A 26,165-nucleotide genomic window follows, 5' to 3' on the forward strand; every position below is an offset into this window, starting at 1 on the left:
CAGGGATTTGGGGCTGAGCTGCTGGGACCTGGTGCATACCAGGTTCAGCACCCTCTGTCCCACACCCCCCTCCGTGATGCCATTTGACATGTTATTTAGTGCTGGTCATTCACCCTTGTGGGCAGGAGGGAGGTGGGAGAGCTCCTCAGAGGAGACTGCAGGACGGCAGGTCAGGGGCCACCCACTGCCCCCCAACCTCGGAGAGTCCCCTCTCCAGCCTTAGTTTTCTTTTCCTCTCAGAGACACCAGGTTGAGGCTTTGATTCAAGGATCACATCTTAGTATAGAGCTTGGCACGTAGTAGGTTCTCAAGAAACGGTATCTGCCTTTGATGGATGTGGAGCAGAGCCGGCGCAGTGCGGCAACTCGCCCAAGGTCACACAGCTGGGCCGGATCCGACCCGGGCGCCCTGACTCCAGCGGGCCGGATTTGTGAGGAGCCAGCTTGGGGGAGCGGTGTTTGGAGGAGGGGACAAGGATGTGGGCGGGAAGGGACTTCTATTTTGGAGCGGGTGACAGGAGTGCGGAACGCAGAGGGGGCTGGGTCCGGGCTGGGTCCCTCCCCGGGCTCCCCGAGTCCCAGTCACCTTCCCGCGACCCTTCCCGGGAGGGGCGTCCCAGGCGGGTAGGGGGGAGGTAGGAGGGGCGGGCGGGCAGGCGGTTACCTCATCGCCGCCTCCGGGAGGCTCCGCTCGCTCGCTATCTCGCGCCGCCGGCTGAGGCGGCGACTCCGGGCACCGGAGCTAGCGAAGGACAGGGACGGAGGCGCCGAGAGGCAGCGCCGCTCTCCGCCGCGGGACCCAAGCAGGGGGTCCGACCTCGGTGCCCCGAGCTGCGGGCGGCGCCTCAGTCGCGCTGCGGGAGGAGGCCGTGTCTGTGCGCGGCGCGCTCGGTCTGTTCTCTCCCAAGCTTGGCACCCGCCGGAGCTGCTCGCACGTCTTCCGTCGGCCTGCTCGGCTGTCTGTCTGCCCTCCCACAGCCAGTTGCGTCCTCCGGCCTGGCCTCCCCGGGCCCCGGGTGCTCCGAGGGGCGATGAGGAGCGCGACGGGGCCGGGGCGCACCGGGTAGGGCGCGCGGCGCGCGCCGAGCGGCGTCTGCCCATGAGGCTTCTCAGCGCGGGGCGCGGCAGCACGCGTGGGCCATGGGGGGCAGCCTGCGGGTGGCGGTGCTGGGCGCCCCGGGCGTGGGCAAGACAGCCATCATCCGCCAGTTCCTGTTCGGTGACTACCCCGAGTGCCACCGGCCCACGGACGGGCCGCGCCTCTACCGGCCCGCGGTACTGCTCGACGGCGCCGTCTACGACCTGAGCATCCGCGACGGCGACGGTGCTGGCCCCGGTCAGAGCCCCGGGGGGCTAGAGGTAGCAGCTCGAGGAGTGGGCAGGGGCGTGTGACAGCATGTTGTATAGGTGCTCGGTACACACGTGCGTGTCCGCGTGGACAGCCCAGGGGTGCCCGACTGTGTTCATGGGCCGAAGGATGAATGTGTGTCCTGGCGTTTGTGTGTCTCACCCCTTCTGCTGGCCTGAAGTTGCCCCAAATCAGGCCCGAGACCCGGCGCGTTTGCAAGGTGGCTTTTTCTTGCTCGCTTAAGTGCCTCTCTATTTGCCTGCCTCCGCTGGTGGGTGGGGAATCCGTGCGTGGGGAAGCATGGTCCTGCCTCCCTGAGGGGGAGCATTGTGGGTCTGGGGCCTTGAGCAGAGCCGCACTGGGAGAGGTTGAAGCCAGACATAGGGGTGTACTTTCTAGGGGGATCATTCTCTGCTCCCTCATTCCTGTGACCTGCAGCAAAGTCTCGTCTAGTAATTTTGCAAAGTCCAGGACAGACTTTGAATCCTTGGAGCTGATACCTTCGAGAGGTGAAGAGGAAAGAGCAGGCAGGATTAAGCAGGGCTTCCCGGAGGGGGTGGCATTTGGGCTAAACCTGCAAGGATGAGTGAAATTTTGATGAAAAGAAGTGGTGGAAGCATTCCAGGTGGAAAGAGCAGCATGTGCTTAGGCCTAAGGCCTAAAGCCTAAACGTGTACAGCTGTTGCTAATTAGTGGTCTCTGCGGGCTGGGGGAACACCAGCCGAGGGCTTCGTAATTAGGCTGAGGCATAACTACCAAGGAGGGGGTCTGGGGAGGGGCGGGGTTTGCCCCAGTTGAACTGTGGGAAACCGGAGGAGGAGGAGGAAGAAGATAGGAGTGAGGGGAGAGTAGATCCAGAGTGAAGGAGGGCTGGAGGCTGACCGGCTTCAGGCACGGTTTTAAAATTCATACCCCAGCAGCCGTGAGGACAGTAGGGCCCAGGGAGCTTGGGAGAGAGGGCGCACAGATGAGGATGAGGTTGGCCAAGGCCTGAGCATGAACTGTGGGTTTAGCGTCAAGGCCCCTGCTGGAGGCCTGGGCATGGGAGAGTGGGAAGAGGGGGCTCCGGCAAATTCTGGCCTCCCGCCCCCAGGAGTGGCCGGACCCTAAAGACTGGAGCTTGCAGGACACCGACGCCTTCGTGCTCGTCTATGATATCTGCAGCCCAGACAGCTTCGACTATGTGAAAGCGCTGCGGCAGCGCATTGCAGAGACCAGGTAGGTGAGCGGCGGGGCGGAGGGGAGTGTTTGCAGGTCTGGCCAGGCCTTTGCCCGAAGTGAGTGAGGGGGTTCTTCCGCCATCTTGGGCCTGGTCTCAGGCCTTCCGGGCCTGGCCTAGGCCTCTAGCCGTATGCGGTCTTTAGGCCTGGGTCTTTGTGTCTTTGTGGTTCTGGTATTTTCTGGGGGGTGGGGGGGTCTCTGGCTGCAAGAGGGGAATGTATATACCAACTTGGGGGGATTCTCCGGCTATGGGGTCCGTGGCACCGCGACCCTCTTCCCCATTTGGCCCCCAGGCCGGCGGGCGCACCTGAGGCGCCCATCCTTGTGGTGGGCAACAAGCGGGACCGGCAGCGGCTGCGGTTTGGGCCTCGGCGCGCACTGGCTGCGCTAGTGCGCAGGGGCTGGCGCTGTGGATACCTCGAGTGCTCAGCCAAGTACAATTGGCACGTGCTGCGTCTCTTCCGCGAGCTGCTGCGCTGCGCTTTGGTGCACGCACGCCCTGCACATCCGGCTCTGCGCCTGCAGGGGGCGCTGCATCCGGCGCGCTGCAGCCTCATGTGATCGAATTGGACGACACCGTCGATGGCGGGGAGGGGTCCTCCATTTGACTGGAACAACTGGGGACCAGGATTGGACGAGATTGCCCAACTTCTCTCGGATTGGACAGGACAGTCTCCTCCCTGATTGGCTGAGGAACGCTCCCACCCAGTCTCCTGGGCGACAGGCTTCTCTTTGAATCTCATTGGACCCAGCTAGGCCCCATTGGACCGTCCTTTCTGGGACCTCATTGGGTCACGATCCCATTGGATGGAAGGGACTTGGGTATGCATCTGATTGGAAGCTCTCAGACTGCTCTCGTAGTTTCATTGGACAAACAGTTAAATCCCGCCCTCTCAGGAGGAAATAAAGGGGGAAAAACTCAAGTGCATCTGGCACCTGTGGGATGGCAGGATAATCTTAAACCTAAAGGTCAGAGCTGCCAGGTATTGCCCCCTGGCAATTAACCCCAGAATCCCAACCTGAAATGAGGGCCCCCAAATGGGTGTGATGGCCCCAAGGCTGAGTCCCCAAGAAGCTGACACAAGTAGCTGGAACAAAACTTTACTGTCAGGCTCTGCAGGGCCACAGGACCTCAGGGAGGGTCCTTATTGGGCTGGCCCAGCCCCCTCTAAGGCATTCAATAATATTAGTAATTAAATAGCAATGCTCATCCCCCAACCGGAATGTACAACAGAGGTCCCATTGTGCCATGTGGTCCCAAGGGGTCTGGTCCCATGAGGTCTGGTCCCTAAGAGGCGGGGAGGGGGGCTCCCTGATGCAGAGGGGTTAAGGCCACAAAGGAAAAGGAGAAGGAATGGGGGCTGGGCTGGTCCATCACATCCAGGAATCCGGCTCAGCCCTTGGGCTGACTGAGTGCAAGGCATGCCACGCCCTGGACTCCATGGGTCCAGATGGGCGGCGGGGGCCCCTCGGTGTGGGGATGCGTGAGGGTTTTCGGTCTGGCTGTGTGTCCATCCGGCCTCGTGCCCAGGTCCTCAGGGGCTCTGGGCCGGCCATGGGGCTCCCAGGTGCATCTGGTGGGCCCCCTACACTGGGGCAGGGGTTGCCTTCATCGGAAGAGCTAGACAGAGCTGGGCCTCGGGGCCCGGGCAGCCCATTGGCCATCCTACCAGAGTCTGCGGGTTGGCCACACTTGCCACCCAGGACGCTGAGGGACGAAGAGGAGGAGCTGGAGGAACAGTAGGCTGAGTCAGGAGCTGGAAGGTCGGGGGCCCGAACCAGATCAGGAGCTGGTCCAGTGGGGGTCCTGCCAGCAGCAGCCTCAAGGGCTCGGGCATTGGCCAGGAACTCCTCTTCCAGGCGCCGGAATAGTTGCTGCTCCTGCTTTGGGTCAAGCTGCAGGGGGGTGCGGAAGACACTGGCCGGGGTGGTGCTCAACTCTGGACTGGGGCTGGGGACCCGGGGAGGCCGGGGGGCTGCGGGGCTGTGGGCACGGGGAGTCTGGGGGCTACTCCTGCCCCGTGGCATCCACGAGTGCTGCCCATCTCGGTCCCGACGCACCAGCAGCACAGCCTGCTCTTCACGGCTCTGGCTCCGGGCCCGCCGGGCAGGGCTGGGGCCCAACAGCTGGCCTCCCCTGCCTCCTGGGGCCCCACGCGGCCGCCCCCGATCCAGCCGGTCTCGGGACTGGCTGCGCGGGGTGGGGGGGCGTCTCGGGGAGGCCGGAGTGCCTGTGGTCACCCGACGGCTGGGCCGTTCCCGTCGGGGGCCAGTGCCTGAGTCTTCACTGCGGGCACCAAGGGGGCCGCTCTGGGCTGAGGAGGCTGAGGAATCGCTGTCCCCGGAGTAGCGGCGGGAGCGGGGATGCGGGGGCAGCTGGTCCCGGGCCCTGGGGCAGGGGAGTAAGAGATAGAGCTGAGGCAACGCGGAGGGGACTGGCGTGCAGAAAGAGCAGGGAGAGTAAGGAACCAGCAGCCGCGTGGTTGGGGGGGTGGGGGAGGCACCTGTGGTGTGGTGACGGGGGTGCCAAAGGTGTCTGTTGCCCCGGGGACTTCCAGGGAGAAGTGAGAGGCTCTGCCACAGCTTCCTGCAGCCAGGGCCACCTCCGCCGCCCCAAGGCAGCAGAAGTTAGGCCCTAAGCTCCCCCTCCCCGGGCCTCCGGTTTCCTGGGCAGGCCAGCGGGAAGCAGGGTTGGACTGGCTGCCACCCAGCCCCCAAGGCCCGCCCAGCTGTGTTGTTCGTTTGGTTGGGTTGCCATGGAGACGGGAAGCCAGGCCTGCCGCCACCCCACCCCCGGGAACTTTTCCCAGGGTGTGAGTCATGGAGCACAGTCATCCAGGCCAGGGCGGGCGCCCCCACCCCCACCCCCGGGACCCCTCACTCCGTGTCCTGCTTCTCACCTGAGCGGGGTCTCAGGCCCCTCCTTCGAGCTGCGTAAGCTAATGGGTGTCACCTCCGGGCGGGAGCCCCTGCGCTCACCCCCGGGGGCTGGGCTACCAGCTCGGGGGCTGCGGGTGGGCGACACCCGCTGTGGGGAGAAGGTGCGGGCCCTCGTCTGGGGTGGGCGGTGGGCTGCAGGGAGAGAGGACGGGCGACGCATGAGAGGTGGGGCCACAGAGGTGCCCGCCCCCGCCCCCCGCCCCCGCCGTGGGCACTGACCCGCGGAGGAGCAGCGGCAGGGGTCGTGCTTGTCCAGGTAGTGCTCCAGCGTGTCCCAGCCACCGCCCACGCGCACCATCACGTGGCTTCTCAGCACCTGTGGGAGCCCGGCGTGGGCAGGTCACGGCCTGTCCCCTCCACCTCCCAGGCTGCCACCTGCTCGGGTAGCCCGTGGCTCTCACCCGCACAAAGATGAGCAGACTGGAGTCTCCCACGCGGTACTTCCCCTCCGAGACTTTGATCATGGGAAACTGGTCTGGGCAGGTGCAGCGCCCCAAGATCTCTCTCACCTGAGGCCAGAGAGAGGCTGGAGGTCAGGGGTCAGGTCACTCCTCCCCCAGCCCGATGTCAGCAACTCCAGGGTCAGAAGGAAGTAAGTCCTTCTGGAAGCTCTCCTTCCCCGTTGGCTACCAGGGATCAGGGAGCTGACTAGGAAAAGATGGAGGGACTGTGGTCGGGCCAGGGCCTGGGACCCTAACAAGGCACATCCTTGAAGTCCCTGAGCCCTGGAGGAGTCCTCACTCCCCCTCGCTCACTTCACAGACATGAATGTTGAGACCCACAGAGAGGCCAGGTTTGGGGAGGAGGCAGGTCCCACACCCCATGGAGGCAGGAGTGCCACAGACATGTGGGGCACTCGCATACACAAACGTGCACACCAGGCCACCCGCCCAGCTAGCACACATCTGCCCACATGCTCCCCCAGGCCGGGAGCTGCCAGGCTGGCTGTGTGGGCGGCCGGCCCGCTTCCTTGCCCACAGCGGAGCTGCTGAGAAAATGAGCAGGTGGCTCCTCTGGTGACCCCGGCCCAGGATGGGGTGGGGTGGCAGCCTCTGCCCACAGCCATCTGGTTACCCGCCTCCAGGACGGGCACATCATGTCCTAACCTCCTGATAAGAAGGAAACTCTTGGCCCGGATGTGGGGGTGTTAGGGACACCTAGGTCCCGGGAAGAGGAGGAGGTAGCTGGGGTCATGGTCTGGCACCTCCTATGCTCAGGGTAGAACTAATCCTGCAGCTCCTAAAAGGACTTCAGCTCCCAGTAGCAGCAGCTACTCCAGGCTTAGGTTCCCAGATAAGTGACGTGTGCAGGGCCCTGGGGAGGAGAAGGGACCTGCAGAGCCCCTGGGAGCTTCCCTAGGCACTCACTGAGCACCTACTGTGTGCCAAGCGCCTTACCCAGGACCAAACAACACAGGCACCCATTCAACCTCGAGCTCAGTGATGGTGTGAATGCAAAAGTCTAGCAGCTGAGCGCAGGGAGGGCATACAGGAGGGGCTCAAATCACGCGGCCCCCAGAATAAAGGAACACCTAGCACTTATCTGGTGCATGGTTACCACAGAAAGGAAGCAGGGAGATCTTGCAATGGAGCCCGAGTTTTCTCCCAGGCCGTGCTGCGCCCTGAGACCTCACCCAGCACCTCTCCCTCTCTGGGCCTGCTCAACTCCTTGGGGCCAGGCATCCACTTGGTGCTCAACATAAGCACCCTTTCCAACGGGCAGGCTGTCCTGCAGATACAAGGATAGGCCCCCGGAGGTTGCGGGCACCACCCTGCTGTCTGGTCCCTGGGTAAAGGGAAAGTAAGCCAGGCCGCCGGGCATGTGCACTCGGGGACTCACCAGCTCGTCAAGGTTGCGCAGGTCGCTGGGTGTCATGCGGGGACCGCGGGCGGGAGCCCCTGGGGCGGTGGCCATATCAGCAGCGGCAGTGGCAGAGTCCTCCCCGGCACTGGGGGCGTTGGGGGCCGGGGGCGCGGCGCGCAACTCCTGCTCAATCTCCTGTTCGAACTGCACGAGGCGAGGGGCCAGCAGGCCGAGGCGGGCCCCGCGCCGCGCCACCTCCAGCAGGCACAGCACCACGCTTTTCTCGTTCTTTCGAAGCACCAAGTCCTCGGTCTCGAACATGAGCACTTCGGGCACACCCAGCTCTGCGCGGCACCAGCCGATGAAGGTGGCCACATTGTCTCGGGCCACGAAGGAGCCGGGTGCCACGCTGTGTGCCTGGAAGGCCACCCCACGGGCTGGGCGGGCGGTGGCCATCGCACGGGCGGCCTCCGTGACGGCATTGGCATGCTGGCACAGGGTGGTGCCTGTGGCCAGCCCCGTCAGGAAGCCATCGCCACCGCTGGGCAGACCCAGGCCGTACAAGGCGTTGAGCCACTCGGCCAGGTCCTCCTTCATGGCCTCCACGTAGGCCTCACTTGAGCGGAACGGCCGCACGCTCTTGGCTGCGGAGCCCGCGATGCCCACCACGGGGTCTGCCATGCCCAGGCCAGCCGAGTCACTGTGGGCAGGGACACGGGTGAGGATGGCTGTGAGGACCCAGCAGGCGCTCAGTACAGGCTATGCCGCTGACCACCTGTACCCGCCTGTCGTTTCAGACCAAATGCCTGGGTTTGAGCCCTGGCTGTGAGAAACTCTTCGCCTTAGTTTTCCCGTCTGCAAAATGGATACAATAATAGTACCTTCCTCATAGGAACTAATGGGATAATTTTTATAAATGACTTAGTGTCCATAAGTGTTTGCTGCTTGGTTCTTTGGGGGAGGGGGGGATTGAAGGACTTGGCCGAGTCCTCCTGCCCAGGCAGGGAGGCGCCCATCCTTACTGCCCCTGTGATAGGTGAAGAGATGAGCCCTAGAGAGATGTAGCCCACGGCCCTGGACTCACAGTAGGAACCCCGGTCCCGACCTCAGAGAGGGGTTAGGTCGACTGCTCAGGGCTAGTGGCGATCCCACTTCCTCCGGAAGGATCCCAGGTCCTCCCTCAGCCCCCCTTCCGTAAGGACTGTGTCATTCTAACGACAGAACAGCAGCAGTAGTAAAGTAATCGCAATGACTTTGGCCAGGTCTGAGCGTGCAGTGATATTATCTCCATTTTACAGATGAGGAAACTGAGGCGCAGAGCTCGCTCAAGGTCACAGAGCAGTGGGTGGCGGAGCCGGGCCGACCTGCCTGCGTTGCTGATCCGGCTGCCTCCGGCAGTCGTCTGGCCCGGGCCAGGCCCCGCCTCCTCCAAGGAGCCTCTCTAGCGCCCCAGGCTGGTGCCTGTGAGCGGGGACTCAGAAGGGCCTTCGCCAGTCCTGGCTGTCCTCTGGGCTTCGGCCCAGAGAGGGTGCGGGGCTGCCCAAGGTCACACAGCCCTGGGGAACAGAGGCCCGCGGCTGCCGCCGCCAGGTCCCCTTCAGTGGGCGCCGGGAAGTGGGTGCTGGGGGTCCCCGCGCTCACCTGGCTCATCCCGCGGCCTCGGGGAGCATCGCCCCGGCGGGGCCGGAGCCGGGCTGGGCCGCCGCAGGGAGGCGCCGCCGGAGCTACAGCGGATCCCAGTCCCACCACCGCGTCCTCCGCGCCAGCAGTCTCCGCCCCGCCTCTCTGGAATTCGGATCCGGCCCGGAGGGGGTGGGCGGGGCCGCGCTCTCTTAAAGGGGACGTGCTGTTCCCGGCCTGGGGAGGGGCTGGAGTCTCCAGGTGCGGGGCGGGCCAGGGACTCGGCCCAGCCCTGAGTGGAGGCGGGACCACAGCCCCCAGGCGACCCTTCCAGCCCAGAAGTCCCATCCCCAGCCAGGCTAGTCCACGGTCCCTTCCACCCTCCTTGGTCTCCTGGGGAGGGGTTTGGGTGTTTCTAGTTGCTGTGCCTCCCCAGATAGTGGCCTTCCCGGGTGAGCACAAACGGACAGTTCCCAAGGCGAACTCAGGAAGCGATAGGGGCCTGGGGATGCAAGTCACCTCCGGCCGGAGTGGACCTCCTTAGGTCAGATAAATGAGGCCATCCAGCCTTGGGTGGCGGGCTTCCTATCAGCAACGCCGGCCTTGGGGAGGGGGAGGATGGCTCCGTTTTACCCCCACTCAACCACTGGCTCCTTATCGAATGCTCTTTGTTAACCCTCAGTTTAGGGGAATCCTTTTCTCAGATGAGGACACTGAGGCTGGGGGTGGGTAGTTTGGTGGCTGAGGCCCACGTTTCTGACCCTGTGGCCCATAGCCTGCAGTGAGGACAGGCCAGTCCTGAACCACCTCTGGCCATTGGGGTGGGCCATGGAATAAACGTCAGAGGCTAGGCGGCAGGGCAGCCTGGCTCTGGAGAGTTAAGACTCGCTGGTTTCTTTTCAAACTGCAGAGGAGGGACCTAGCTGGGATCAGCGGGAAATCCTGCCCCTGCAGTGGCTGGGCGGGGACACCAGGCCTGGCTGGGCAGCAGCCTCACTGGCCAGGCAGGGCTGCTGCAGGGAAGCACCACCACCAACAGCCGATGCTCAGAGCTTTAATAAAGCTCCTACTGTGTGCCAGGCCAGCTGTGTGCCCTTGACCTGAAGGAACCAATGAGTCACCTCCATGAGGGACACTCATGCCCATACTTGGGCTGAGTCAGAAGAGTAGCTGGTGGCTCCGGGATTTGAACAATGACTATAATGGGAATACCCTCATTCAAGGATCGGGGCATTTGTTACTTACTATGTGCCTGACCTCCTGGTGGCAGGCTGCTCACATGTATCATCTCACTGAGTCCTCGTGACCTTTCAAAAGGTGGGCTCTTACCCCAATACCCAGGTCGTGCAGGTCCCACTCTACCCTCTCCACAGCCCCCTCCATCCACTGCAGAGTGAGGAAGGCGCGTGCCTAGAAGTAGTAACTAACGGCTCACATTGACATGGAGCCTACTGGGTGCTGTGTCTTTTGGCACTGCAAACCAAGAGCAAAAAGCAGGGAACAAAACAGAGCCAGCTCCCAGGCTCACAGTCTAGAGGTGGCTCCTGGGCTGCAACAGGGACAAGGCACTGGGGAGAAGAGAGCGGAGAGCAGGAGTGGGGGTGGGATGGGCCTGCAATTTTGTTTTAAATTTATTTATTTAGTATTTATTTTTGGCTGTGTTGGGTCTTCGTTGCTGTGTGAGAGCTTTCTCTAGTTGCTGCGCGCGGGGGCTACTCTTCATTGTGGTGCATGAGCTTCTCATTGCGGTGGCTTCTCTTGTTGCAGAGCATGGGCTCTAGGTGCGCGGGCTTCAGTAGTTGTGGCTCGCAGGCTCTAGAGCACAGGCTCAGTAGTTGTGGTGCACGGGCTTAGTTGCTCCACAGCATGTGGAATCTTCTGGGACCAGGGATTGAACCCGTGTCCCCTGCATTCGCAGGCGGATTTTTTTTTTTTTTTTGCAGTACGTGGGCCTCTCACTGTTGTGGCCTCTCCCGTTGCGGAGCACAGGCTCAGCGGACGAGCAGGCTCAGCCGCCATGGCTCAAGGGCCTAGCCGCTCTGCGGCATGTGGGATCTTCCTGGACAGGGGCACGAACCCGTGTCCCCGGCATCAGCAGGCGGACTCTCAACCACTGCGCCACCAGGAAAGCCCTGGCAGGCGGATTCTTAACCACTGTGCCACCAGGGAAGTCCCTGTTTGTTTTTTTAAAAATATTTATTTATTTGTTTGGCTGCACTGGGTCTTAGTTGCAGCAGGAGGGATCTTTGTTGCAGCATGCGGGATCTTTAGTTGCGGCATGGGGATCTAGTTCCTGACCAGGGATTGAACCCGGGCCCCCTGCATTGGGAGAATGGAGTCTTAGCCACTGGACCACCAGGGAAGGCCCGGGCCTGTAATTTTTGATCAGTGAACAGTAAAGGTGAGGGAGGGAGCTGTGTGGATATATGGAAGGAGAGTTTCAGGCTCAGAGAATAGCCAGGGCAAAGGTCAAGTTGGGCGTGTGTGTGTGTGTGTGTGTGTGTGTGTGTGTGTGTGTGTGTGTGTGTGTGTGTGTGTGTGTGTGTGTGTGTGTGTGTCGTGTTCAAGAAAGAGGGAGGGGGCCTGTGAGGCTGGGTGGAGGCAGATGGAGGCGGGGCTGAGGGGGGCCATGCCTCTTTTGAGGGACCTGGGAGCCATGGAGGGAATTAGAGCAGGGGAGGGGTGTGACCTGACTTAGGTCATAACAGGTTCCCTGTGGTACTGTGGTAGGCAGGGCAGGGGGCCCTGGAGGAAACCAGGTGGTGCCAGTGTTGAGAGGAGTTGGATTCTGGCTGTATTTTGAGGGGAAAGCGGATAGAATGTGGTGAATCGGGTGTGAAGGTGAGGACAGAGTCCCAGGTTTGGGGCTGCTGATACCTGGGGAGGACAGGATTGCTGCAGATGGGGCAGGGGAAGATCAGGGTGTGGAAACTAAGTAATTAAATTCTCAAAACAATCCTTTTTTGTGTTCTCCTTTTACAATTTTGGGAAACTGAGGCCCAGAGAGGGCAAGGATGTGTGTGGTCAGCAGCTGTGCAGGAATTTGACCCTTGCTCATATCTACCTCGTGTCACTGCAGGGCCCTGGACACAGGAGAGGTCAGACTGAACCTAGGCCCTGCTGTTGGTCATTGGGTGAGATGGTTAAGCTCCCTGAGTCAGTTGCAGTGTCTGTAAAATGGGACGACAGTAGTCACACCATGGAGTTGTGAAAATGTTATTACTCAGCCGAGTGCAGCCAGGGCATACATCCACTGCTCCTCTGAGGAGGAGTCGTCGAGGGGGGATTGTTCCTCTCTATCTCCAGTCCCCTGAACTGTGGCCTGACATCACAGAGGCCCACTGAAGACCAGAAACTCCAATATTCTGACTCTAGGACACATGGCAGGTGTGGTGCCCACTGGTGTGGCTAGATCCACAGTCCAGGCCATGGAGAGCCTTGGCTTTGACCCCCTCTATCGTAAGGCATCCTCTCCTCTTCCTGGCAGGACCGAGGGAAGCATAGACACTGCTGGTGGGACGAGAGGTTTGGGCTATGGTTGTCCTGAGCCCATCCCCACAGGCCACCTTCGAGTACAGAATGCGGTGGCTCCAGTGCAGGCTCGGGCTGGCCCTTGGGCAATGGGCACATGGCTGGCTTTCCAGCCTCGGCTGTTGGGTGCTAGGGCGCAGCCTGCTGGCCTTGGTTGCAGCCGGAGGTTGGATGATGGGCTTGCCGGCAGGCCCCAGCCCTGGCACTGGGCAGCTCAGGTCCTGGCTGGTTCCATCCGATGCCCTCCGGGCTAGACTGACCTGTGAGCATGGCCCAGGATGAGTTGGTGACCCGCCGGGGGCTTCAGGATGCTTTGTCCAGATGTGGGTCCAACCATGACGACTGCTCCTGCCTGGCTGCGGGGTGAGTGACCCCAAGCTCCCTTGAGCTGCCTCCTGTGCCCCGGAGAAGCAGGACCAGAAAGCCTGGAAGGCCCGCTTTCCCACCAGCCTCCATCTCTCTGTGCTCATGCTCACCCTGTGCCCGGCAGCTCTGTCAGGAGCGGGGCAGGATGGGGCACTCCAGGGCCCGTGGTTGGGCCTAGGGGCGTGGGGTTTGGCCCTGTCATTGCACTGTCCTTGGCTCCAATTTCCTCCCTTGGAGGTGAGCCACTCCCTGTGAGCCTTTGTCCACGCATAGGGGCAGAGATCGGTCTCCCACTGACCACTGAACCTTGGCCTGGGCCTGCGGGGTGTGGCCTTGTGGGACCACGAAGGTGTGCGGGAAATTTTATTCTAAGTGTGACTGACCAGGAGCTCTTGAGAATTGGGAGCAGCGTTGAGGAACCCAGTTTCCACTCCCCAGCCCATCCCCAGGCTTCAGCCAGCTCTGCGCAGCCCTTTGAGACAGGGCTTGGAACCCACGCTGCCTGAGGGCATCTGAGGTCAGTGCAGTCCAGACGTTTCTTTTGGCTGAGAGGACCTGGCCTGCCTGACGTAAGCACCTCCACCCTGGGCCTAGGCGCCAGGGATGCAAGGCTGCTCCTGCGGGGGGCCTCGAGCTCTGGGCAGGAGTTAGGCAACGCCTGTCACACTCGGTGGCTGTCCCTGCAGCAGCTGCTGGGAGGGCTGCTCGTGGTCCCCTAGCTTGGGCTGCAAGCTGGGGAGGGGGTGGACCGGGCACCCAGCCCTTTAGAAATAGGATGCCTGTGGGCGGCAGGTCAGGAGGGGGAGAGCGCAGGCTCCCCCTCGGGCCTGAAGGCAAGTCCCATCTCCTCACCTGAGCCATGGGGTGCTCACTCCTGCCTCAGGGGCTGAGCACTTGGCACGATGCAGGAGCCCGGTGATGGAGCCCGGTGATGTCGTGGGTGCGTTCGGGCCTCAGGAGTGTGAACTCTGGCTCTGACACCTGCCAAGACTGAAGTGGGAGCGTCCTTGGCCCCTTGTGAGAACAGCACTGGCCTGTGTGGCGGGACTGCGGGGAGGAAGGCAGAGGGCAGCTCGGGTCACGGGGGCCTGAGGGAGGCCTCACGGGTCATGGCCAGCGTGGCAGGAGCCTCCGGAGGGTTTCGATAATGGTGAGGTTGGTCAGCCTCTGTGGGGTAAGGGCTAGAGGGGTGGAGGGAAGCTAGGAGCCCTGCGAGAGGGCCGTGGGAGGCACGGGTGTTTGTGGTGCTGCATCTTGGAGAGCCTGATGGTTTGCTTTGGGGTCTGAGAGAACAGGAGTCAATGAGGAACTCCAAGTTCAGGATGAGGGGACAAACTCTTCCACTTGCTGAGAATGGGGTGCAGGGAGGTGCGGGGCAGGATCCAGCCCTTTCAGCCCATCAGATCCCGGGAAGAGCTGGCACTTGGGAGAAGGGTGGGTGGTCAGCCAAGCAGTGAGGGGTCAGAGGAGCCCTATCACAGCCTGGAAGCCCCTGTATTTAGAGATCAGGCAGAGAAGGAGCGCAGCAGAGGCTGGGAAGGCACCACCAGTGATTTGGTGACATGGAGGGCGCTACTGTCTCGGCAGAGGCAAGACTGGTTGGAAGTGGTTTCTAGAAAGGGAGAGGAAGTGGATGCCAAGGAAACAGTAAAATGGCTTGGTGATTGGAGGGGGATTAATGAGGGGCAAGGGAGGGTTTTCCAAAGGTGCAAGTGCAATGCGTATTCACTTGGGAAATGGGCTGGTAATGCAGAAAAAGAGGAAACAGGAAACCACAGAGTTGTATGTAAAGTATGTCCAGGTGGGCTGGGGAGAGAGCAGAAGACCCGGGGTGAATGGTCAGACCGTGGGGCCAGTAGGGTGCTGTGAGCAGTGTACCCGGCTTCCCCAGGCCCTGCTCCCACTGGGCAGGGGATGGAAGGGAAAATTCATTCCAAACCCTTGCCCCTTCCCCTGGCTAAAGGTGACAATCTCTCCTTGAGCCTTAGGACACTAGCTATCTTTGACTGGGTGGGTATGTTAAGGTCGAAGTTTGTTTCTTGAGCATCTGCCTGGGGACACATTTATGGACTAAGTTACAATTGCTTACCTGGAAAATGGCTTTTCCCAGATGGACATGTTAAGAGCCTTGGATCTCTGAATGACTGAAACCTACTGGCCTGCTTTGGATACTTATCTTCATGCAGCTCCAAAAAGAGACCAGACTGACCACAAGGCCAACAGGTGATGGGTCTGGGGCTCTTCACATCTCCTCCCCGACAACAGAAATGTGCTCTGACCCCACACAAGGCAACCAAGGCAATCTTAACCAAGGCCTCCACTTCAGTCTTAGGCTGTTTATCTAATTTTAAAACTCTAACCCCATAACATCAAGGAAGCACAATAACCACTACCACTTGAGTAGGAAATATAGAAACGGTTCCCCCCTCCTTAGCTGTCACTAAGGCAGACCTGGATCCTGAAGTGTATGGAGCCTCAGAGGCCCACCAACTCCACTGCTGGGAGGGGATTTAAACAGGGGGCCCTGTGACCCAAAGCTCCCTCAGAGGGCTCCCGGCCACGGATCCCCAACACAGTGCCCCCCCCCGCCACTGCAAATCCGACAGACCTGGGCTATGACGTCCCCTTGAGACACGGCTCAGGGTCAAAGTGACACTCGAACCCCCTTTCCTTGCCAGCAGCACCATGACCAACACCGCACTGTCCCATCTTGACTGTTCAGATTTCCTCACACATGACGCTTGAATGAGCTGTGATCTGGGGGGTGGGGGCATGCTCCAAGTAGATGTGCAGTGGCTGCAGAACAGAGGCCGAGAAGGATGACGGTTTATAAACATTTGGAATTTTATTTTAAAAAAAAAAAACATCACAACCATGAACATTGTTACAGTTAGAGAGGCCCTCTTGGTTCTCCACAATGATACTGAGCATGCTCACAAGGGATTCCCATTGTTTAGTCTTAGTTAAACAACCATCTTTTAAAAGAAGGGAAAAAAAGAAACTCGGCACACTACCATTTAACTTGTTTTAATGTTTCTTCACAAATGGTGAAAAATACTAAAGTACAGACAGGAATAATCATAATGTTGTGGCCAACATTATAAATATGGAATTATAAATTTAAAACATTTTCTGGTTTAAAAAATAAATCTGGTAGTCAATGCAGCTCTGCGGGGTCTCTGCGTCTAGTAGGGCCGGTCTCTGCGTTCCTGACGATGCTCGCCTCTGCAGGGCAAAAAGGAAAAAGGGGCAATGTGTTAAAATGGTGAGAGGAAAGGAAGCCCTTCCACAGCCCTGAGCTGAGCTTCCTGCCTCATTCCCAGAGCAGGGTGAGACCTGCTCCAAAGATGGGAATGGCCTGCCGCCCAATGGGCCCTGTGCTCCACAGCTGGTTCTACCACCACATACTTATCCATTTTTCCAGGTCCTCCACGCCCGCCTCTTCTTCCTCCCATCTGTTCCATCAAAGGTCCAGGGGGTCCCCCAGGGCCACCTCGTCTTCCTCCACCAAAGCCACCGCGGTCCATGCCCCGGGTGCCACGGAAGCCACCTCTGTCTCCACCACGGCCACCTCTGAACATTCCACCAGGACCACCTCGATCCATGAGGCCACCTCTTCCTCCCCGCATGCCACCAGGGCCACCTCTGCCACGGTCACCACCTAAGGTAAGGCAAAGTACAAGAGAGGACAGTGCTAAGACAGAATGGGTGAATGCAGAGGTCCCCTCAGGATCTGCTGTCTTCCCCCAGAGCAGAAACGGATACTTTACTCACCCAAACACCTGGGTCACAGTTTAGAACTGATGATAGAACTATACGTGACCCTTGAACAACAGGTTTGAGGTGCATGGGTCCACTTATAATAACATCAATTTTTTTCCCACTAAATATAAACTACAGTACTACATGATCTGAGGTTGGTAGAATCTGAGGATATGGAACCACAGATATGGAGGGAGGGCCGACTGTAAAGTTCTAAGTGGATTTTTTTTTTTTGACTGCACAGAGGCCCAGCGCCCCAACCCCACGTTGTTCAAGGGTCAACCGTGTAACTTAAAGAGCCCCAGTGTCCAGGGCTGTAGTTGCTGAAATCACCAACCTGGTCTGGGCAACTGAATTTTGTTTACCAAGCCCACCAAGTTAACACAAGAGGTTTAGTACCAAGAAGCTGAGGGTACCTACCCGGGGGTGGGAAAGGTGGTGGGAGGAAGCCTTCAGGCTTTGGGGCCTTACACTGGTTGCACTCTGTTCTCCATGCAAAGTTCTGGTTTCCACACCCCCTGCATAAAGTTACATCACAACAGTATCACTTATTGAACAAGAAGGCACCACCTGAGCAGAAACACCATAATCACTGAGTCCCGGGGTCCAACACCAGTAAGAGGATCAGTCCACAGAAAACGGCTTTTCAGCACCACACCATAGCACCAGAGTTTGATCCAGCAAAGTGTCTGTACAACCATGTGGGCCTGAGTCCAGTGGACTGTGACCTTCTCCCGAAGGCTCCAAAACAGCCGGTAAGGACCGACTAGGCCACCCCCCCCCCCGCCCCAGCAGAGCCATCAGGGTCATCATGAAGCTCCTCCGGATGAAAAGAATCCAGCAGGCCTCTCCAGATTGGGAATGGCACAAGATGTAGGGAGACTGCGCTAGTAGGCTATCAGTGTGCCCGGAGAAGTACATACGGATTGGGGCACTGCCAGTCTCCAGCTCGGTGCTGGACGTTTCCTCCTCCAGACGGGTTCCCTCGGGAACCGCGGGGCCCTCTTGGTGGGAAGCCTCCTCTGTCTCCTCCACGGCCTCCCATGCGACCCATAGGTCCTCCAGGACCTCCTGGGCCTCCTGGACCTGCAATAAAGCATAAACCACCTCTTTGCAGCACCAGATTTGCTACAGGCATACATCTCATGAAGGGAATCAGAGGTCACAGCTGTCGCTGCCCCATCACCTGGCCCATACTTTCCCACAGGCCCAAGGGCTAGTCACTATCATCACTGCTTAGCTCCACAAAAAACTTGAGGAGGGCAGATGAAGAGAACAGCCCAGGGCTAAACCCCAGGCAGTGTGGTTCCCACCTCCCTGACCAATCAACCCATCCTTTGACTCCCACAGACTTTTACCATCAGCATCCAATAGTCTAGTATCGATTCTACACACCTTTTCAGTATTGCTAATGGGCTTGCCTTCACTCTATAAACCAAGTTCCTCAAAGACAAGTGTACTAAAAAACTTCCAAAGCAACACAGAAACAGGCCAGACAGCATATCCAGTAAATACCTCCACGGAGCGGCGGCGGCATCCCTCTGCCCTCACGGGGGGGCATTCCTCCCCGCATGCTGTTCATTGGAGGCTTCTTCCGAGCAAGAGAAACTTTAAGTTTGCTCCCTTGAAAATCTTTCCCTGAAACAAGATAACAGAAAGCCAATTAATCCCACCTCCAACTCTTAGTCCCCTTGAGGGACCAGGCAAAGTTAGATGACTCCTTTTTCACCAACCCCACCCTATTATCAAACCAACCATTCCTGCTTCATCAAGTGTGCCCACCCATGATGTTCCCTGAGATTTTTACAGGCAAGGCCAGAAAAGCCTTTAAAAGAAACAAACATGCTTGCCGATGCAGGGGACACGGGTTCGTGCCCCGGTCTGGGGAAGATCCCACATGCCGTGGAGCGGCTGGGCCCGTGAGCCATGGCCGCTGAGCCTGCTCGTCCGGAGCCTGTGCTCCGCAATGGGAGAGGCCACAACAGTGAGAGGCCCGCAAAAAAAAAAAAAAAAAACAGAAAAACAAAAAAATAGGGTGAGAAGCAAGGACAAGTAGAGCAGGAAGTGGCCAATATAGGACAGGCAGAACTTTCTGACAGTTTAAAGTTGGTTTTGTGTGATGTGACATTCCAGGATCAATGTCAAAGCCACATATACATGTAAACGCAAATGTATATGGCTGAGGTGTCTGTGGGACTTTCTGCACCTCTTGACATGGGTGCTTAGAGAATAATTTACAACTTTAGCATGGGGCTTTGAACAACAATGACTGAAAGTAACGGATCTCTTAACCCATGGTCAGCGCCCGGGACCTCACGTGGCTGAGGGCAGCATGACAAGCACTTCCCAGCAGCCATCCAGTGCTCCTCCAGGAGCAGACAGAGGGTCTTCTTGCTCCTCTGGCTCTCGAGGTCCTCCTCCTTCCTGCCATGTCCTATAGCCACACAGGGAGAACCTATCTGTCCCCGCTCCCTAGAACCACTTTAAGAGAACAACATTCTAACAGCCAGAATTAAATACATCAGAGCAAGACCCTTTCTTTACCTACAAGTTGACACAGGAAAACACTTGCTATCAGACCCTCTGTGTGCCCCAGAGGCAGCAGAGCTAAGAAGGCTAGGGGCACACCCTTGTTGACCTAGGGTTCCTACCATCAAACCACTCGACGGCAGTTTTGGCAGTTGGCGGGTCTTCATAGGATACAGTAGCATCGCCTTTGGGCTTTCCTGTTTCCTTGTCCAAATAGATATGGATCATGGGTTGTCCAGTCCTCTTGTTTATCTAGGCATAAAATAGCATAATTAAGCTGTGACCAGAATATACTAGTTTTCAGGGGAAAAAAATCCATGTGAAATTCATCTTATTTTTTCCCATCCAAGTTCTTTAAACTGTCAAAAGCAGTAAATTTTCCAGACACACATTCAGAAGGATGTTGTTTTAGTTTATCTCTGAGTGGTGGAATTATGGGTGACTTGTTTCCTAAATAGCTACCACGAATCTGTACTTAGAAGACTTTCCCTCTTAGATGTGTTTTATCATAAAACCAAAATAGGTTTTATCATAAGACCAAAGTTCCAAATTGTGTAAATGAACAGTACAGGTCCCATTCCTTCCCCAGCCACCTTTTCCTCTGTCCCTGCACCTGCCCCAACACCCTGTAGGTCACACTAACAGGCACCCAGTGAGCAGCCACCTCTTAAGACTCAGTCAGGCTTTGATGCCATCATATAAGACACATCTCACATAAAGTAAAAATTACCCTGAAATCATTAAGTACAGCATACAGGGCTGTGAGTGTGCTAAAAGGAGTCTTGGTTATCTCAAGTTCAACACAGCCAGTTTTTCCTCCAGAGACAGAACAGATGACTAGTTTTTCAGCTCAACACCAGACGCAAGTGGCTTGAATTTAAGAGCCACATTGCACAAGTGTTTTTGCATATGATCAAACTCTTATCTGCATTTATAGATAAATTATGATATATATATATATGCTGATACCTATGTTTTTATAAAGGACATACACATAAACACTGAAAGGAAATGTGGCTAAATAATAGTATTACAAAACTTTGATAGTAAACACTGCTTTCTTAACTACGAATAAACCCCACATAACCAAATGAACAACATATAAATCACAAGTAGAGAGAAATCTCCTTATATGATTTAAGATTTACCAAAATCGCTGGATCAGAAAATGCCATTCAAAATAGACCATTAACTAAAAAATAATCTAAAAATAAAATAAAGATCTGCAAAACTTTTTAAGGAGATTGGCTTTATGAAAGACCTAATAAATGGAGAAATACAATGTTAAGGGGGAGTGTGGGGGGGAACTACTCAGTACTATAAAAATGTCAATTCTCCTCAAATTCTTATAGATTCAGTGACTTCCCCACAGTGGTTAAGAATCCGCCTGCCAATGCGGGGGACACAGGTTTGATCCCTGCTCCAGGAAGATCCCACGTGCCATGGAGCAACTAACCCCGTGTGCCACAACTACTGAGCCCTCACGTGTAGCAACGAAGACCCGAAGCAGCCAAAATAAATAAATAAAATTCTCACAGGTTCAGTAACATCCAGTAGGTTTTTGTGGGGTTTTCTGCTGCTCTGCACAGCATATGGGATCTCAGTTCCCTGACTAGGGATCAAACGAATGCCCCCTGCAGTGGAAGCGTGGAATCCTAACCACTGGACCGCCAGGGAATTCCTCCAATTGAGGAACTTCATAAACTGGTTCTAAAATGTGTATATATATACACATATATATATATAATGTATATATATAGAAGAGCAAGGAATAAACAACAAAACATTTCTGAAAAAAAAGAATAAAACAGAAGAATTTGCCTTACTAGGTATCAATATTGAGCATAGAGTGCTACTAGCATAGGATCACGCAAATTAACCAAGTATACAAAACAGCCAAGAAACAGCGCCAGATAGAGGTGTCCTTTCTATGTGAAAGCATTATATACCACCAGGGAGAAGATGGCTCTTTCAAAAGATGTTGCAGAATAAAAGGTCTTGCAAATGGAAAAAAATAAAGACACAAACCAGTAAGGTAATGACCTCTAAGTTCAACTACAGTAAAATTAAGAACTTCTACTCATCAAATAAAACTGACGGGGAATTCCCTAGCGGTCCAGTGGTTAGGACTCTGCCCTTTCATTGCTGAGGGCACAGGTTCAATCCCTGGTTGGGGAACTAGGATCCTGCAAGCTGTGTGGCACGGCCAAAAAAGGAAAAAAGTGAGCCACAAACTGGGAGACCTGTATTTGCAACAAAGACAAGAATCAGCATTCAGACAATAAAGAACCACTAATAAATCAACAAAGGACAAACAATCCAATGAAAAATGCATACAAAACACAAACAGGTATTTCAAAGAAGATAGCATGCCATTATAACATTATTAATGATCAGGGAAAAGCAAATTAAATTACATTTCCATTTTCTTCCACCAGATTAGTGGAAGTTAAAAAAAAAAGGTGATTCCAGGTGAGGCTGTGGCAGGTGTGCAGTGAGAGTGCCAGTGGGAGTCTAAGCTGGTCAGCCAGACAGTTATTTTATTTTATTTTTTATTTTATTTTTTTTTTGCGGTATGCGGGCCTCTCACTGTTGTGGCCTCTCCCGTTGCGGAGCACAGGCCCCGGACGCACAGGCTCAGCGGCCATGGCTCACGGGCCTAGTTGCTCCGCGGCTTGTGGGATCTTCCCGGACCAGGGCACGAACCCGTGTCTCCTGCATCGGCAGGCGGATTCTCAACCACTGCGCCACCAGGGAAGCCCCCATACAGTTATTTTGAGGTTAAACACTACACACATCTTAAGAACCAGCAGTTCTACACCTGGGCATAGTGGGTTCTCATTATCATAATTTGCTAATCTGCCTACTCATCAGTATTTGCCTACCAAAATCAATACTTGTGGCACTTTTTGTGGTTACTTGCAGACATGCACAGAGCATGAAACACATGTTGCCAGATGCACATGTTCCCAGCTGAGAAGGAACAAGATGACACTCTCCCCTCTCGTTCTAGCTCTCTCTAGAAGACCAGAGGACAGAGACTTGGAGGATGGGGCAGTGTTCTGTAAGAAGTTCTGGCTCTGAGACTAGATGGATGAATATGAATACCAACTTGGGCAAGTCACATTTCTCAATCTTTTTTTTTTTTTTGTAAAATGAAGTGAGTAGGATCTATCAGGATGAATTTTTTTAGAATTTATGATTATAATATATGTGAGATATGTGTATGTGTGCATACTTCCCCCAGGGACAGTGGCTCAGCATTCACGAAGTCAGTGTTTATAGTGATTTTATAGAACTTAACTACCATGAATAACAAGAATCAACTATACACACAATAGAGAAACTAGCACACCAGGAGACAGGTACAAGGACATTCACTGGAGCATGGCTTATAAACTAAAAAGTTAGAAACAGCCTGTTAAGAGAATTTATGAATAACTGTGTTATATTTATGAATGAAATACAAGATGCCCAGACTTTTGAAATTTTGACCTAGGGACCCCCCCTTCACTTCTCAAAATCCCAGTTTCTCTTAGTTTTCCTCATCTAATAACCCCACCACCATTACAGCAGCTCAGACCAAACCGTTCTAGCCACACTAGCTTCTTTGAGCTGCCTCACTATTCCCTCCACTATTCTGATATTATTTCCCTGCTCCTAGTGGCTCTGTTCCTCATTTTATCCCTGTTCTGTCTTGCTGTATTTATTTTCCTCCCTAACAATCAAGATCACTGAACACAGCACAACTATATTCCTTTTTACAATATGTTCCCCACTATATGTGAACTCCAAGGGTTCTTATCTGTTTGTTGCCAGTATACTGCTTTTACAGTAGTGTTTAATAAATACTCTTCAAAATTATGTAAAACAAAATATTACTGAGGACACATCTATAAAGTGAAGAAAGGGAATGATAAATTTCAGGATGGGAGTTGAGAGAAGGGGTAAAACTGGGAAGACATAATATATACCAGGTACTTCAAAGGTACTCATAAAGCCGTACTTCCTATGCTGGGATATGGATACGTAAGTGTTCATTATTTTTAAAACTATGTCATATTTCTATGTTTCACAATAATTCTATATTTCACAATAAGTAATGTTCATGTTAAGTATTCTTACAATTAACATGATAATTATAAAAATGACCCTGAGTTATCAAGTATGCTTAAATCATGTTTAGCATTTCTATAAAAAATTTTTGTTTTTTGCTTTTTGTATTTTAAGGAGCAAACCACAATATGGACAGTCCAGAGGAAAAGTCAAGCAACTTCAGAAACTCTCAAGTCAATTCTCTTTAAAATGCTCTGTGGTTGAAAGATCTGCCAGATCACATGGTCACGCCTTTACTTACCTTGACAACTCCACACTGCTTAAAGAAGTCTGCCAGATCATCTAGAGTCACATTGTCACTTAATCCTTGCACATAAATTGCACTGTTGTCACAGTCTTCATCTGGATCTACAGGTGGGCCTTCCAGAGAAAAGTAGACAAAGGGAGTTACTGTCATGTATCCGTAAGGCCTTATTAACCAATGGTCACTACTGCCCACCGGTATTCATCACAAAGCTAAGAGAACTACCAACCTTACTAATAAGAATGGTTTACTTTATTTTTGTTTAAGGTGGTTATGAGTAGTCACTCATGATAAAGGAAGCCCCAAACTGCCCTTGACACCAAGAGTATCCCATTGATTTACCAGGCTGTTGAACCCCAACATGCACTTGCTTTTGTGCTATTCATTTATAAAGCACAATATAAAAATCAGGAATTCCAAATTACCTAAATCAAGATCTGGTCCTTCGTCCATGGGTCCTGCCAACCAGGAAAGATCATATAAAATACTGTTAGTGCACGTCTTGCAAGCTACAAACCTTACAAACACACATAGCTATCTACTACACCACCATTTGATGGGGCTTCATTAAATTCAAAATGACCCGCACTGCTAAAATGGAGCAGTGCCCCTTTAACATTTGTGAAAGGTTTGCTAGGGTTTGCTTTTTCTTTGCTGGTTTGCTTTTAAACCATTAACCAAATACACTCTCAATGCTTATGTGCCAAATTAGTGTTAAATTTAAGTCAAATTTTTTCCTCCAAATAAACCAAATTTTAAAACTGTATTCTCCCCCATATTACAGAAGCAGTTGCTCAATACTTCAAGTTACCCTTTGTTTTGTAACCATAGGTTAACCTTATTACCCCTAAGACAATGCCGGCAGTACCCATTAGTCTCTTTTGTATAGATCATTTTTAAACCGCTTATGAAACTAATATAAAATTATAGTTTTCTAAAAACTGACTGTATTTTTTTTAAACACTATCCATGGTAATACTCAAAAACTTACCACCAGGCTTATTGAAGCCACCTCGCTCTCCAGCGCTGCTGGGGGGATAAACGAAGAAATGAAGGCCTTTCCCTTTAAAAGCCAGTACCGCTCTGAGCCTTGGGGGGGCTCGTGGGGAAGAAGGGCACTGGCTAAACACATCTCCAAACAATGCATCTCTCTCATCTTGTCACTATGCCTTTCTTCAGGGCAGCTCGCTCAAATTTCCTTTATATACAACCTTGCTCGTCTGATTGTACACACCACTGTGGTTGGTTCCTTTCATTTCAGGGGGCTGGTATTAATAGTGCAATACTTGGCAAATTGGGGGAAAAATACATCCCAAACACCCACCCGTCAGCTGAAAAACAGGGAGAGCTTGGTGTGGAGAGAAGTAGCAAGCTGGGGTAACTGCTGTGATGAATCTTTTCACGTTCATAAAGGTGCACCCTCAACCTCTCCCAGGGGAGAGCCAAGTGAGGCCCTGGGCTTCCTAACAAGTCACAGTATAATAAAGCAGGAGACACCAAAGTAAAGGCCTACAACACACACCAGAGGACGCATCCAGCCGATCTTCAGCATAAAGCCATACATTTCAGGGCACTAATGGGTTTAACAATTGCTGTGAAAGGAGAATTTACAACAAATACCAAGGCTCCACGGACTGGGGGTGCAACTTTATAGACATATCAGTTGAAAACAATGACAATGACAGTATAAAATCACCGCCTTATGTATTTTGAAGGGGGAAGAAATATGAATTGGGCCTTTTTTAAAAAAAATTAAATAAAGGCAGCTCCTCAGTGGGAGGCCCTGAGCTTTTTCTAACCAGTATTGCACCTTTAATACCTGAATATACAATTTCAAGCTGTTGCATGCAGCTTTGTTTCCTTTTTAAAAGTACACACCATAAAATGTTCTCTCTCTTTAAACACAAAAGTTTACACTTTAAATGTTACACAATTCTAGAGTAGTATACCTCCTCTGGTTCATTACCAAACAACAAGTATGCAGTTACCAAAGTTACAGAAGGATTCCATTTATACAATGAATACATTTTGTTAAAAATATTCTATGTATATTTTTCCTCTCCATATGGACACCGTGTCTAGTCCCACTTTTCATTATGCTGCCGGCTGAGTACTGAGTACGGGTACTTTTTAAGTATTGAAGTGTATACAAGGCTCTCACTTTGTAACCTGTAGCATATAAATGCGACAAAGCATGTTAAAAAGTTTCCACGTTTAACAGCCAACGAAAATATCAAAATACTGAGGCAATGAAAAAGGGCATGTTAACAACATTGAGTGCCTTACCTGCAGAAGACACTGAAAACCATCACCACACCACAATAAAAAAGAGGGGAGAGGGGAAAGCCCTTGTCCTGTCCCCAAAGGATCCAACCGACTGCTTCACAGTCTGTTGAAAAACCTATGAGGAAAGCCATGATGTGTTCTATGGCTTCAGGAGAGACTTCTCACCCAGAAAAGAGGGAACCCCTCTACTAGCAAAGTCTAGCAAAATTAGTAGAATTATTACTTCTGGAGAATTAAAATGAATAAACTTAAAATTGGTTTTGCAATCAAAAAATACTAAGGATTCTAGGTGATTGGAAACGTGATGATAGTGATTTCAAGTGTCTACATCTATTTAAAACATCCATAAAGAAGGTGAAACCTTTATAATGGAATGACATTCTTCAAATCAGAATATTAA

The 26,165-nt window shown here is 54.0% G+C and overlaps 3 protein-coding genes and 1 long non-coding RNA gene across 10 annotated transcripts in view; 2 read left to right on the plus strand and 2 right to left on the minus strand.

Moving 5' to 3' along the window:
- Positions 1-704: 704 nt before the first annotated feature.
- On the plus strand, positions 705-3,491 carry RASL10A (RAS like family 10 member A). Of its 2 annotated transcripts, none has more exons than XM_059040252.2 (3): positions 705-1,358; positions 2,441-2,565; positions 2,862-3,491. In XM_059040252.2, the coding sequence occupies exons 1-3, from the start codon at positions 1,140-1,142 to the stop codon at positions 3,127-3,129; spliced, it is 612 nt and encodes a 203-aa protein (XP_058896235.1). In that variant the 5' UTR covers positions 705-1,139; the 3' UTR covers positions 3,130-3,491. The 2 variants fall into 2 exon arrangements, with proteins under 2 accessions (XP_058896235.1, XP_066871508.1); XM_067015407.1 differs by having other exon boundaries at positions 1,018-1,358; positions 3,094-3,491.
- A 162-nt stretch (positions 3,492-3,653) lies between these two features.
- Positions 3,654-9,103, minus strand: GAS2L1 (growth arrest specific 2 like 1). 2 transcript variants are annotated; one of them, XM_059040222.2, is made up of 6 exons: positions 8,953-9,103; positions 7,348-8,011; positions 5,910-6,017; positions 5,728-5,824; positions 5,469-5,640; positions 3,654-4,957 (listed from the first exon to the last, which is right to left on the minus strand). In XM_059040222.2, exons 2-6 carry the CDS (start codon positions 7,990-7,992, stop codon positions 3,943-3,945), a joined length of 2,037 nt encoding a protein of 678 aa, XP_058896205.1. In that variant the 5' UTR covers positions 7,993-8,011; positions 8,953-9,103; the 3' UTR covers positions 3,654-3,942. The 2 variants fall into 2 exon arrangements, with proteins under 2 accessions (XP_058896205.1, XP_058896204.1); XM_059040221.2 differs by having other exon boundaries at positions 5,469-5,824; positions 8,953-9,070.
- A 6,545-nt stretch (positions 9,104-15,648) lies between these two features.
- The window catches only part of EWSR1 (EWS RNA binding protein 1), a 29,139-nt gene continuing 18,622 nt past the window's right edge, over positions 15,649-26,165 (minus strand). For 3 of the 5 annotated variants that reach the window (XM_059040224.2, XM_067015410.1, XM_067015408.1), the window contains 9 exons: positions 24,471-24,508; positions 23,905-23,937; positions 23,477-23,595; positions 19,242-19,371; positions 18,106-18,228; positions 17,514-17,676; positions 17,011-17,108; positions 16,237-16,489; positions 15,649-16,053 (listed from right to left, as the gene is read on the minus strand). In XM_059040224.2, coding sequence (XP_058896207.1) covers positions 16,014-16,053; positions 16,237-16,489; positions 17,011-17,108; positions 17,514-17,676; positions 18,106-18,228; positions 19,242-19,371; positions 23,477-23,595; positions 23,905-23,937; positions 24,471-24,508 — 997 coding nt within the window. In that variant the 3' untranslated portion in view covers positions 15,649-16,013. The remainder of the gene's footprint in view (positions 16,054-16,236; positions 16,490-17,010; positions 17,109-17,513; positions 17,677-18,105; positions 18,229-19,241; positions 19,372-23,476; positions 23,596-23,904; positions 23,938-24,470; positions 24,509-26,165) is intronic. The other 2 variants (XM_059040225.2, XM_067015409.1) reach the window with 1 other exon arrangement.
- Positions 16,253-25,279, plus strand: LOC136792717 (uncharacterized). The gene is made up of 3 exons (XR_010836959.1): positions 16,253-16,494; positions 22,133-22,235; positions 23,350-25,279. It is a non-coding gene; the product is annotated as an uncharacterized lncRNA (long non-coding RNA).

This window comes from Kogia breviceps, chromosome 15 (genome assembly GCF_026419965.1).
Source record: "Kogia breviceps isolate mKogBre1 chromosome 15, mKogBre1 haplotype 1, whole genome shotgun sequence".
Taxonomy (NCBI): Eukaryota; Metazoa; Chordata; class Mammalia; order Artiodactyla; family Physeteridae; genus Kogia; species Kogia breviceps.

Excerpts from the sequence above, each read along its gene's own strand:
- GAS2L1 (XM_059040221.2), bottom strand. The coding sequence starts at position 7,992 with ATGGCAGACCCCGTGGTGGGCATCGCGGGCTCCGCAGCCAAGAGCGTG. Across the intron at positions 5,825-5,909 it reads GTCTGCTCATCTTTGTGCGG|GTGCTGAGAAGCCACGTGAT; the intron begins GTGAGAGCCACG and ends GGGCTCCCACAG. Across the intron at positions 4,958-5,468 it reads GGGCCTGAGACCCCGCTCAG|GGCCCGGGACCAGCTGCCCC; the intron begins GTGAGAAGCAGG and ends CCCCTGCCCCAG.
- RASL10A (XM_059040252.2), top strand. The coding sequence starts at position 1,140 with ATGGGGGGCAGCCTGCGGGTGGCGGTGCTGGGCGCCCCGGGCGTGGGC. Across the intron at positions 1,359-2,440 it reads AGAGCCCCGGGGGGCTAGAG|GAGTGGCCGGACCCTAAAGA; the intron begins GTAGCAGCTCGA and ends TCCCGCCCCCAG. Across the intron at positions 2,566-2,861 it reads CAGCGCATTGCAGAGACCAG|GCCGGCGGGCGCACCTGAGG; the intron begins GTAGGTGAGCGG and ends TTTGGCCCCCAG.